This window comes from Schistocerca americana, chromosome 4 (assembly GCF_021461395.2).
Source record: "Schistocerca americana isolate TAMUIC-IGC-003095 chromosome 4, iqSchAmer2.1, whole genome shotgun sequence".
Classification (NCBI taxonomy): domain Eukaryota; kingdom Metazoa; phylum Arthropoda; class Insecta; order Orthoptera; family Acrididae; genus Schistocerca; species Schistocerca americana.
This window is the reverse complement of record NC_060122.1, coordinates 631,999,354-632,012,266: the sequence shown is the minus strand read 5'-3', so window position 1 is coordinate 632,012,266 and position 12,913 is coordinate 631,999,354. Positions and strand designations below refer to the sequence as shown.

The window sequence follows — 12,913 nt, the reverse complement described above, 5'->3', positions numbered from 1 at the left end:
ACTCGAAAGAGATATCGAAAGAAACTGTACCTATTTCAAAGAACCAGTATCAGAGAACTTGCACAGCAGTTAAGAGCATGTTAAGCGAATATAACGGAATAAGAAGGACACATGCAGTCATTACGAACCGAGCATCATATTGTAGCCTCACGTTGACTCCCTTTAAACACTCGAGCTCTCCAGCTCTCAACAAGTTGATCATTGCGGTCGGTGACGTTCTTAGTAATAGCATTGGATTTCATAATTATAATACTATAGCGAATCTGTGTCCTAGATACTCCAGAATACAAACCAGCCAACGATGTACCTGAGATGATGGTTGAGGGAGGACTCGACCCTCCGACGGGAGGAGCCTCGCGGACCGTGACAAGGCGCCTCAGACCGCACGGCTACCCGCGCGGCTCCTGGCATAACTCTGTTGACAGTGCCAAGGAGTGTGTACCAAGCAAGGTTACTATGCTACCGGGCTGTGCTGGACATGGTAACCACAGGCGTCTTCGTGAATACGACTAACCCACTCCGGACCGTGGGCTTTATGCCCGCCACCCGCACACCGGATGTGGCCGTGAGAGTTCTGTGATAATCTGTTGAAAAGAATCATCTCCAAGCTGAAAGTGACTGGAACTGCCCTCACAACCCAGTAGAGAACTCGAGCCCGTACGATGGGGGCGGCAAAGGATGTTGGACATTGACGTGGAGCAACAGTGACAGCAGCAGTTAGACAATGGTGGTCAACAGGAGCATGCAAGTAAGTACCAACTATAAGCATTGTATGGGTTATTTGTTTCTTTTCCCTCTCTGAACTTATACTTTATGTTGATTTTTGATTTCTGGTAGTGATAGAGGGTGATCAGGATGGCATCAGGTATTGAGGGGAGGAAGAATCACATTGGGAGACAATTCAGCACTTTATGAGATCGATCAAATGCGAGAAGATAACAAAGAAGTGTCTAAGAAACTTTAGACGTTATTTTGGAGGGAGAGAAGAGAACAGTCTCCTCCTAGTATGTCCTCAGATGTCTAGCACCTCTATCCTCGTAATTTCTTTCTTGGGTTAATCAAATGGCTCTGAGCACTATGGGACTTAACATCTGAGGTCATCAGTCCCCTAGAACTTAGAACTACTTAAACCTGAGTAACCTAAGGACATCACACACATCTACGACCGAGGCAGGATTCGAACCTGCGACCGTAGCGGTCGCGCGGTTCCAGACTGAAGCGCCTAGAACCGCTCGGCCCTTGGGTTAATCAGTGAAGGATATCTTGACTTATGTGGATAACCTACTCAACCACGAAGTTACAGGAATGGCGTGCACAACAACTGTTGAGTATAGTTCAATGAAATTAACAGGGGATGCGAGGACAAATGTGATTTGCCTTGAAGAAATTGCCGAATACTCGTTCCTTCTTGGATTTACAGGAAGTGTTGAAGGAACGCTACATCAGCAGTAACTCATTAGTATTACTCACACGAAAGGAGAAACCACGGACAATTTTGTACTATTAGGGGGTTAAATATTAATACTTATAAATTGACAAAAATTGAAATGAGCGTTTGGCGTCAGTGGCCGGGAGGCCCATTGCGGGGCAGGTCCGGCCGCCTTGGTGCCGGTCTCATTACATTCGACGACACATTGGGCGACCTGCGCGCCGGACGGGGATGAAATGATGATGAAGACAGCACAACACCCAGTCCCTGAGCGGAGAAAATCCCCGACCCAGCCGGGAATCGAAGCAGAGCCCGTAGGACGGCAATCCGTCACGCTGACCACTCACATATCGGGGCGGACATAAGCTGACAGATAATGATACAACGAAAAGCTATTTTTCAAGAGACAGGTCAGAGAGCACTAAATGCTTTCCTGCGGGATTTGACAGCTCCAATTTCCTGTTAAGTGCGAGCACAGCTCCACAAGTCAATAAACGAAGTTCTGGCAACTAAAACGGCTTTGTGATGACCAGATTTATGGTAAGGAGGGAGGTTTGTAAAGTGGGAGTGACGTGCTATCGGCTTCGTCATACTGCGTGGAACTGTAGGATACCTCAGTGTGGGGAGTGTAAGTGGTGTGGACACTCAAACTGAGAATTTCAGTGTTGGCTTCCACAGGTACAAGTAAGATTTCATGTTATATAGCTAGAGAAGGCCGAAATGCACGCTATAAGCTCACGCAGGATGGCGTGAGGTCTGAAACAGGATACGTAATGAACGCTATAAAGAAAAGTACGTAGCTTCTGGAATACGTAACTTAAATCCATCATTTGTATACATCGTTCTTGATGGGACATGCTTCATACGATAACTATCAATTGCTATGTCGCCTTGCTAGGTCGTAGCCATTGACTTAGCTGAAGGCTATTCTAACTATCTTCTCTGCAAATAAACGAGGCTTCGTCAGTGTTGCATCGCTAGCTAAGTCGTCCGCACAACTGGGGCGAGTGCTAGTAAGTCTCTCGAGACCTGCCGTGTGGTGGCGCTCGGTCTGCGATCACTGACAGTGGCGACACGCGGGTCCGACATGTACTAATGGACCGCGGCCGATTTAAAGCTACCACCTAGCAAGTGTGGTGTCTGGCGGTGTCACCACATTTCACATGATGGAGCTCTTACTGCTGTGTTGAAAACAGGGAGATTGTGGCCACTGCACAGCGTGCCCAGCAAATGTGTGCTCAGGAGACCCATGTATGCAATAATTGGTGGATTACTGTATGACCGGCTTTGTGAGGGGAAGGGTATGTAAGTTTTTAGTCGCATGTCAGCGTGTACTCAGAATGAAAATTGTAATGCACCTTGCTGTAGACTGAATGTCGTAGACGGGGGTAATGTTCATTCTCTTAGTTCAGCATTAATGACTTACAAATGGGAGGGAAAGACTTACGGTCTTGCATGGACGTGTTTCCTTGAGCTGGTTTCATCTATGATATAATACTTGGACTGGGTTTTCTAAGTAAGCATCATACTACAGCCGGTACGGAACTGCCCTTAGTAGAGCTAGATGACATAACATTCTGTTCATGTACAAGTTCTGAGAAAACTGAAATGCCGCAGACCTTGGGGAAGTCATCTAAACTGCATAGAAGGTACCTTAATATCAGCATAAATTACTTCAAGGTACAGGAAAATAAGTCTCGGTTGACGCAGGAGCAGATTCGGCGATCAATATTTTGTGTCTGGTAGAACCGTTAGTGCACACTGAGGAACTGGACAAAGTGCAGTGTTTTGTGCATTGCACTTTGCCATGCGTCCTGGTTGCTGTCGGAAGCTGAGTAATGCCCATCAGAATGGAAATTTTCTGTTAAATGGAAATAGAGTTATCACAAGCTGCACTGATACCTGATATAGAAGTACTGGTGGCGTAAAAGTTGGATGGGAGTTGGAATGCAGAACACTCTGAGCAAGAAAATTCTGCCTGCTTAGTCACACTGTGAGAGAAAGTGTCGCATGTGCAAGACAGTGACAGAGAGGAGATTGAAAAATTGTTAGAGAAGTAAGTGAAATTGTTTAGTCCTTCCAGACCGCTGCTAGCAAATCCAACAACGCAGTATAGGATTCCTTCTGGGAATGAACTTCAAGTGTACAAGAAACCATAAAAGTTCGACATCACCTCCAATTAACCATGGAAGTATCTACAAAAGTAGATTCATGAAGGGTTCATACAAGAGAGTGTCTAACATGAGTGGGAGGGGTGGGGAGGGGGGAAGGAGCGGTGGCAATAGCACTTACACCTAAGAAAAAGAGAAGGTATATCGATTTTGTTCTGACTATTGGTATTTAAATCAATATACACTTTCGGATTCATACATTGCTGAACATTACAGAAACTTTATATAACGTAGGGGACTACCATTATACTACGACTACGGATCTGTGGAGTGGATACAATCAGTGGGAGGTGCCACCGGAGGATTGACCCAAGTCTAAGTTCACAGTTCCATCTGGTCAGTACCAGTAACACCAAATGCCATTCGTTTGAAGAACGTCTGGAGACATTCCAATACCTATTATATAGAGTACTACGAGACCTAAAACGAAAACATTATATTCTGTTCTTGGGTGATAATACATTTTTTTCTAAGGATATCCAGAGCACTTAGTACTGTTAGAGGGCGTGTTTAATCCATTACAAGCAGCACAGATAACACTGAATTTGAAAATTGTCTTGCAGGAAGTTTGCTATTTAAGCCATATTATGAGTCAGAGTAGTGTGGAAACAGATCACCAGCTGCTATGCTGCTATGTCGTCCGAACAACACACAGCCATGGCAAAAGCACCACAGGCGCAAAGACGCGAGCTGGTGCCAGTGCCATGGAGACTCGCCACTTGGCGAGTTGCACCAGCGCCACAGCGGCGCTTAGGGTGGAGATATCGGCTTCGCCCTGGCCAATTGCCGGTCGAGTACAGTCCGCAAATGACCGGACAACAACGGACAGAAGCCTACTCGGAAGACAGAAGAGCAACTCTAGCCCACTTGGTTATAGATCTTCGTCCAGTGCTGACTTTGATAAGGAACGTCGTTTAGCGAGCTCTTAGAAGTGAACAGAAAGTTGTTGTAAATTGAATTTTCTGTGTACTGTGAAGTTTACATACGATTATTTGCTCTTAGCCATTGAGGAACTGTTTTTTGTATTACATTTCAAGCAGTGTTGCAAACTTCATCATTCAACTAGTCGCGAAGATAAGTAAAACTTTTGACTCTTTTGTGTAACAAAGTCACGGATTTGTTGGAGTGTTGTAGAACCTTTGTTACCTTACTTTGGGCATAGCTGTATAATAGTGGCAGGGAAAAATCGTCTTAGAGGTGTACTGCACCAGAAGCCGTTTCACGAACTCACAAACTCGGCCTGCCGTAACAACAGTGGCAATTCACGCTCCACAGCAGTAACGATGAGCGCTTGCAAAACTGGCGACGAGGATTTACAAAACATACAAGGAAAGTGGGAATTTTCTAATTCTAGAATGAGAAAAGAGATGCAGTCTCTTATAGGTCTGACTGATTATTACAGAAAGATTGAGCCAAAATTTGAGGCAGTCATGTGACTCTTAAGCGTCTACTGAAGAAGGGGATAAAGGTTCACTGGACACAAGATTGCTTTTTTTTTTTTTTGGCTGAAGAATCTGTTGACGACTGGTCCCATCATTGCTTTTGTAGATTGTCAGAAGCAGTTCATATCGTCTTGTGATGCCGGCAAGTACGACTTGGGGCGCATATAAATTCAAAAAATTGATGCGGCAGATCATCCTATCCGAGCGGTTCTAGGCGCTTCAGTCCGGAACCGCGTGACTGCTACGGTCGCAGATTCAAATCCTGCCTCGGGAATGGATGTGTGTGATGTCCTTAGCTTAGTTACGTTTAAGTCGTTCTAAGTTCTAGGGGACTGATGACCTCAGATGTTAAGTCCCATAGTGCTCAGAGCCATTTGAACCACATCACTCTATAATATATGCATCCTGACAACTAAATAAGTCAGCGAAGAATTACTCCACCTTGGAAAAGGAGACGCTCAGCCTGATTTGTGGTATCATGTATTTCTGTCGTTACTTGTACTGCAGATGCTACAAACTGTAATAGGTTACACAGCCTCTTGGCGCAGTGAGTGTTCCAGGTTAATGAATTTGACTCTGAAGTGTTACACTTTGCTAGTCGATGCCGACACATGCAGCATTTTGGCATTTTTGCAGATGAATGGCGAAAGGCACAGGCCACTGACCTAGACTGTCAGAATTCCATGATGAAAGCACATCTCTGTTCTGACAACTGCATGCAGTACAAACAAACCAACGGTGGACCATTGGTCAATGTATAGTCGTGCCAGAAAGTTTTCGCGATGAAATACTCAGGCAGGTCTTTAATTCTGTTTTGGTAGAGCATGAAAATCGATAAACTGGAACACAATGTGTCATGGAGAACAACTGCTGGTGAACACACATCACGGCATGGAGAAATACTTACGAATATATGTACCCTGTCTGCAGGGAGCAGAGCTTAGTCATCAGAGAATTTGATAGAAAAGATGACTGTAAGGCAGCCCCAACTCTTACAAATGATTGGTAACGTCCATCGTGGATTGTTCTTACAAATTCCAGCAAGGAAATAGATGTTAGCCATCGCTGATCACTTTTTATATTATGCATCTATGATCGCTATGCCAAATCAACAAGAAAAAACAGTACCTCAGGGAATGGTTAACCACTGCATCCCCAAGTTTCTGGAACCAGAAACAGTGATAACCAGTCAAGGTACTAATTCTGCGTCAGCGTTGACGAAGCAGTTATGTAGATTCTTACGGATTCAGAAATCACATTCAAGAACCCCGAATCTGCAATCAAGCTAGTGGGAGAATAGAGCGAGTGCACGACGAAATAGACTCGAGTCAAGAAACCCACCGTTACGGCAAGCAGAACAACTAGATGCAAGTAATAACGAAGTGAAAGACCTGGGGATCAGAACAGCCAACGTTATTGAAAATCTTGAAGACAGTGAATGGTTCCGAAAGTATAACTGTGATAATGCTGACACAAATCTCGACAGGAAGTTATGGGTCAAACTGAACAGAGCTTACATTGGGCATGCTCGATGCGCAGACTCACTTTACAAATGGTGTGTTAGAGAGTCTCTGTTTGTCACTGTGGGACTCTGATCCAGACAGTCAAGCACTTTAGAGATGAATGCCCCTTGTGTTCCTATCAGGGGAGTCGGAACGACCTCATGGAAGCTGACGGTACAGCGCTTATATGGATTAGGAACTAAGATATTGACATTCAGTTAATTTTATATGCAGTTTTGTCTTTCTGTATTCCTGTTATACACATACACTAATGTCGTTGACCTGTAATTTTACACTACATGTGAGCCATTCAAATGAAGAAATAAATAATAAACAGGGCGTGGCCACAGTTTTTTTCTTCGCGATTCTCAAGGAATAATCGTAACAGATCACTTGGAAAAAGGGAGAACCGTAACTGGGCCCTATCATTCTTCTTTTTGGATCGTCTGGAACTTCCGTTGGTTGAAAAAAGGCCAAAGTTGGCATGCAAGTAAGGGTTCTTTCACCATCCCACACATCCGCGATAGCAATGGCGAAAATGCATGAGTTTAGCTTTGAATTGGTTCCTTAACCACCCTATTCTCCACAATTAACCCCAAGTGACTTCTGTTCCCTAAATGGGAAGGAATTTTCATCAAATGAGGAAGTGATAGTTGCAGTCAACGAGTATTTTGCATGGTAGAACCTATTTTGCTGGTGGGATGAAATAGCTGGAGGACCGGTGAACCCAATGTGTATCACACAAAAGAGGCTGTGTAGAGAAATAAGATAGTTGTCTGCAGATGAAACATTCTTTTCTTGCTTTTTTACTAGACTTATCAAACCACCTTATGCTACTTGTCTTTTATTTGTTTACTCTACGGTATTCACTCGTACATAGAAGCACCTAATGATTTTATTTTTGATGCGTATCTAGTAGAAGTTATGTCTGCCAGGCTAGCTCTGCTTCCCGAGAGGGAAGGCGTGTCCGCCCGGCGGATTACTGTCGAGGTCCGGTGTGCCGGCCAGCCTGTGAATGGTTTTTCATGCGGTTTTCCATCTACCTCGGCGAATGCGGGCGGGTTCCCCTTAATCCGATTCCGTTACACTATATCGTCGATTGTTGCACAAACACTTTCTCCACGTACGCGTACACCATAATTACCACGCAAACATTTGTGATTTCACTTGTCTGGTATGAGCGGTCCCCGGGGAGGGGGGAGGGGGGTCAACTGGGGGCCGGACCGCACAATAACCCTGGGTTCGGTGTGGGGCGGTGGTGTGATGGGTGGACTGCTGTGGCCTGTTGTGGGCTTGTGAACCACTGAGAGCTATGACAGGAGGAAGCCTCTCCGTCGTTTCCAGGTCCCCGGTTTAAATACACAATAGTAGAAGTTATTGTTACGCATCTAGGTTATGCTTTTGCTCCTTTATGGTTATTGTGTATGACGCTGCAACTAATGTAGATTTCATACGTTCTTCAATTATGTCTTATTTTGATTGGTTTGACGTTATACAGCGCTTTACAATTATTTTGAGCACCCCAATTAACTTTATCTAGAATCAAATTAAAAAAGATGACATACAAATGTTGTTTAGTACCAGAAGAACATTAACCTACATGATTTCCTTTGTTTGTAAGCAAGATATGAAAGACTTACGTCTTTTTCAAACAGCACCCCGTATTTTTCACATGTTCAAAACCGTATCACAGTGTTCTCCTTTCGTAAACATGGCGATAGGAGAAACGTAACACAAGACTGACTTTGACTCGCCTGTCGTAACACAAAGGGCAGATACCCGAAGTAACATAACTGGTCCACTCACTGGAGTCAAAGTTATTGCTGTTTTACATTTTCATTAACGGCATGTTTACGTGAATGGTACACTGCGACATGGTTTTGAAGAGATCGTGAGGAGGGAAAGTATTACTGAATAAAATGTGTAGGACGCTGTTTATAAAATGGTTACTATTGTTCACATCCTAATATCGAATAAAATTACAATAATGGCGATCATTCTTTTAAATGTCCTCCCGGGTAGATAAATAACATCTACCTGATACCTTCTATTTTTCTTTTCTTGTAGACATAAACTTATTTGAGATGTGATCAAGAGAAATGAAAGCAGATGCATTTGACGATGGTGAAAATCTCAAAACCGAACTCTAGTGGATATAATTCAAAAATAATTAATTCAACTCCACTTTCTTCGTGGACGTTATTATAAAATGTTGTTGTGTTTCTCTGAATTTATTGAGGCATTATTGTGCAGAAGCATGAAGTCGCCAGATTATAGAGGATGTTAGGTGCACCACTTAGATAAAGATTTAAAATTTAGTGAAAGGTAAAGTCCAGTTCACACTGACCGCACGTCACTTACCGACAAAACGCTCCGCAATGCATTTCAAATGGCGGCATCCACACTGGACGTCGTTTCACGTCACGTCACATCACGGTAGCATCAATATTTTTCGTGAAGGAAGACTTGACGGCTGACGTCAGCGTTTGTTGTTGATTACCTGACCCCCGAGGCCTTTTCCATCTGATACACAGCAGTGGCTCATCATCCATGCATTGTTTCGTCGTGATTTCCGTGGTTGAAATCAATTGATATTTGTTATTTTTTATGTTTTGTAGATTGTTTCGTTTCGTTGTTGATCACCTGACCCACGAGCTCTTTCCTAGTTGATACACAGCCGTGGCTCATCACTCATACTTTGTATTGCCGTGATTTTCGTGGTTGATATTCAATATTTTTTTATTTGTCGTAAATTGTCTCGTTTTGTTATTTCTTTTCTTAAAATTTATAATTTTATAACTAACGACGAAAGATTAATTAAAGCAGTGAGTCAGGAGTCTGATTTTATGACATAAGCAATAGGACGTACTCAGACTCATTGAGGAATGAAGAAAGAAAGCGTGACGTCTGATTCCAAAACATCTTAAACATTTTCACATTTGCGTTGTAATTATCATTTGCCAGAAACGGATTTTCAATAGATCTTCTTAACTACTAGCACAAAGTGGATTTTTATGCACGTTGGTGAGTAATAATTTACAATGAAATGCGTTGCAGTGTGGTTCAGCTCTAAGTGGAAAAAGCAATGTGGGTAGAATCAAACTGACTACTAAGTGGAATTTATTTGTATGTTCTCAGGCATTTGTAAAGTTTGAAAAAGAAATGGACAGAAATCGTCTGGCACTGAAACAGCGGCAAAATGCTTTCTTTGTGAAGTAGACTTCAATAATCTATTAGAGTTGTTTATTTACTTATGTAATTGTGGAAGGCGTATATAATGTTAAGCAGCTCTGTGGAATGTGTTGAACAGTTTTTCTAGCACCGGTGATCAACATTTATGTGATTTCAATAGCTAAACCCAGTACAAATAAGGTACATAAGCTATTAAAAGCCGTATATAAAAAAATAAAGAAAACCCATAAATCTTGATATAGATATGCAGATTGCACAAAAATTTGCGCTGGACTGGCAACTAAACTTAACCTTAAACAAATTAATTTTTCCTGGGTTTTGATAGCAGTTCGTACCACTGACTTCCTTTTAGTAATCCTGGGTGCAATTTGATATAAGTGGAAAAATGGGTGCTTCGATGTTCTAAAATATTTATAAAATGCTCCTTGCAGCGTGTGCTAAACTCCCCTTCTGTACCATTTTTCGGACTCACACTTTTTTATGTTGTTTCGCACTTCTGTCTTCTCCTCTGATGTATAAGCTGTCATTGCAAGCTGCAAACCGTATGAGTCCGATAAATGTCATTTTCGAACACATGTGGACTCCAGGATCCCGTATACAAGCAACCGCGCGTAGAAACAGTTGAGAATCATCTTGCGAAGACAGCAACTCCCGCGAGATAACAGCTTGTAAGTAGGCTGTTTAGGTTTTTATGTTGGTAACGCCACGTAGCGCTCTGTATGAAAATCACTGACTGTGCTGTGTGAAGTCTGTAGCTGGTTGGCATTGTTGGAATAGTCGCTATTGTAGTGTTGGGCAGTTGCATGTGAACAGCGCGTAGCGTTGCGCAGTTGGAGGTGAGCCGCCAGCAGTGGTGGATGTGGGGAGAGAAATGCCAGAATTTTTAGAGCGGACGATCTGGACGTGTGTCCATCAGAAAGAGTAAATTTGTAATATTAGATATCATGAACTGATATATATATATATATATATGATGACTTTGGAACATTATTAAGGTAAATACATTGTTTGTTCTCCATCAAAATCTGTCATTTGCTAACTAAGCCTATCAGTAGTTAGTGCCTTCAGTAGTTAGAATCTTTTATTAAGCTGTCAGTATTGGCGCTCGCTGTATTGCAGTAGTTAGAGTAACAAAGATTTTTGTGAGGTAAGTGATTCATGAAAGGTATAGGTTATTGTTAGTCAGGGCCATTCTTTTGTAGGGATTTTTGAAAGTCAGATTGCGTTGAGCTAAAAATATTGTGTGTCAGTTTAGTGATGATCAGAATAAGCAAAAAGTGAAATGTCTGAGTACGTTCAGTTTTGCTCAGCTGTTTGAAAATCAAATGAAGTTTATCAGCACAGTCATCCACTAATTTTTCTAAGGGAACGTTGCAAGCTGAGGACAACCGTGCGAGTTGAGAACATGTGACGTGAATTGACTTGACGTGATGGACGGTGCGAATACCTCCTCACGTGACAGTGCTAGGACGTGGCAGTGCCATGACGGCCAGTGTGTATTAGCCTTAAAGCAACAAAGCGTCAGAGGCTGATGACTTAAAAAATGCTAACTGTTTAGATGATAGTAGCTTACCGTTATCAATTCTTTCTATGCTGTTGTTGGAGAGCACAATGGTGGTGACAGAGTGGTTGAAGCCTTCCTGTGGGACCACTCGCAGAGTGGCACTGCTGCAGTTGGCAACACTGTGCGTCGGACAGGTGCAATTTTGAGGACAGGGCGAGCAGTCGAGCCTCTCGAGGACGGCCTGCCAGAAGAGGTCTGGGGAATCCCCGCAGTTGGTATCCCTAGCGAGCCGCATGCGCTCCAGCTGCCGGTAGGTGCCCAGCTGGCTGCAGTCGCAACGCAGTGGGTTCCCTTCGACCTGCAGTCGCTTCAGGCCATCCAGACGCAGGCGTGCCACCCCTGAAACATCACGGGCCGGTGCCTTCGGGCTCAGGACGTGCCTTAGTGCGCAGTGATCCAGGTAGAGCTCTCTGAACGCCGGAGGTGGCGCTGTACCGTCGAATGTGAGCAAGGGGTTGTGGGAGAGTATCAGCCGCTGCAATCGCCAGCACCGCCTGAAGGGGAACATGGACAGCGCCGTCAGCGCGTTGTGGGACAGGTCCAGCACGATCAGTTCAGACTGGGCGAAGAACGATTCCGGGTCGACACGGGATATCCGGTTGTGGTCGAGCAACACCTGCTGCAACACCCTCACTTTCGTCTTGTGGAATACAGAAGCTTCAAGCGCTTCCACTCTGTTGTTTGACAATATGATTCTCCTCGTGTCGATGTCGAAACCGTCGGTCGAGATACGAGTCAGCTCGCGATTAGAACAGTCGACGACCGCCACGCCGTCACATTCACAAGGACGTGGACAAATGAATTCTGACATGGCAACTCCAGCCGCCGTCACAAAGATTAAAGTTAAGCTGATCATCTTCGTGTAGGTTCACTTGTGTTAAATTAGATATAGAGTTCAATACGTCATAAAACTCGTCTTTAACTACACAACAAAAGCGACATAAGGGAGAATCATAATAATGTTTTTTTTTACCGAACTTTTACAAGCGAATTGTGCTCCGTCTGCCGTTAACAAAGGTCCGCTTGCGACTGCTCGTATCAGGAAGTGCGCTTAGCTATCTTATCGCCATTCTAGCAAATATTGAAGATATCACTTTTTCCCTTCTTTTTGATGGATTGTATTGGCGATGCATGACACAGGAGTAATTTGTGAATAAAACCGTCTACATCGCCTAACGCACCTTAATAAATTTCTTTATTTATTACGCCGCTTCTGATGATGCCATAATCAGGTCAAAATCCAGGAGTTGTACAAGAAGCCTCACTGTCAGTGCCAACAAAGAAAGGAAACGATGTCGAACACTTATCAGAAGCCTCAAACTTCTCGTCATATTTGATTAAATAGCCAGTACACTATGTAAAAAGGCACACATTGTTTTCACGTGCGCGTCTAGCACAAATACAATCCAATAGTGCATTAATTACGTTCATTAGTAATAGACATACAGAAGACTACCATATCATAACACAGGTACAGCTGAGTGCTAGAAAATGATCGACTTTCGAAATTTTGATAATAGTGCAGACAATAAATAGATTACGGCCAGCTTGGACCATATTTTCATTCTTAAAACATATTCGAGCTGTGGACCGCCACAAGAGCAAAAATTGTA

At 43.5% G+C, this 12,913-nt stretch overlaps 1 protein-coding gene across 1 annotated transcript in view; it reads right to left on the bottom strand.

The window, feature by feature from the left end:
• Positions 1-12,156, bottom strand: part of LOC124613667 (chondroadherin-like protein) — a 36,978-nt gene extending 24,822 nt beyond the window's left edge. Inside the window, exon 1 of the mRNA XM_047142384.1 lies at positions 11,310-12,156. Within this exon, the coding sequence (XP_046998340.1) occupies positions 11,310-12,156 (847 nt within the window). The remainder of the gene's footprint in view (positions 1-11,309) is intronic.
• Positions 12,157-12,913: the final 757 nt, after the last annotated feature.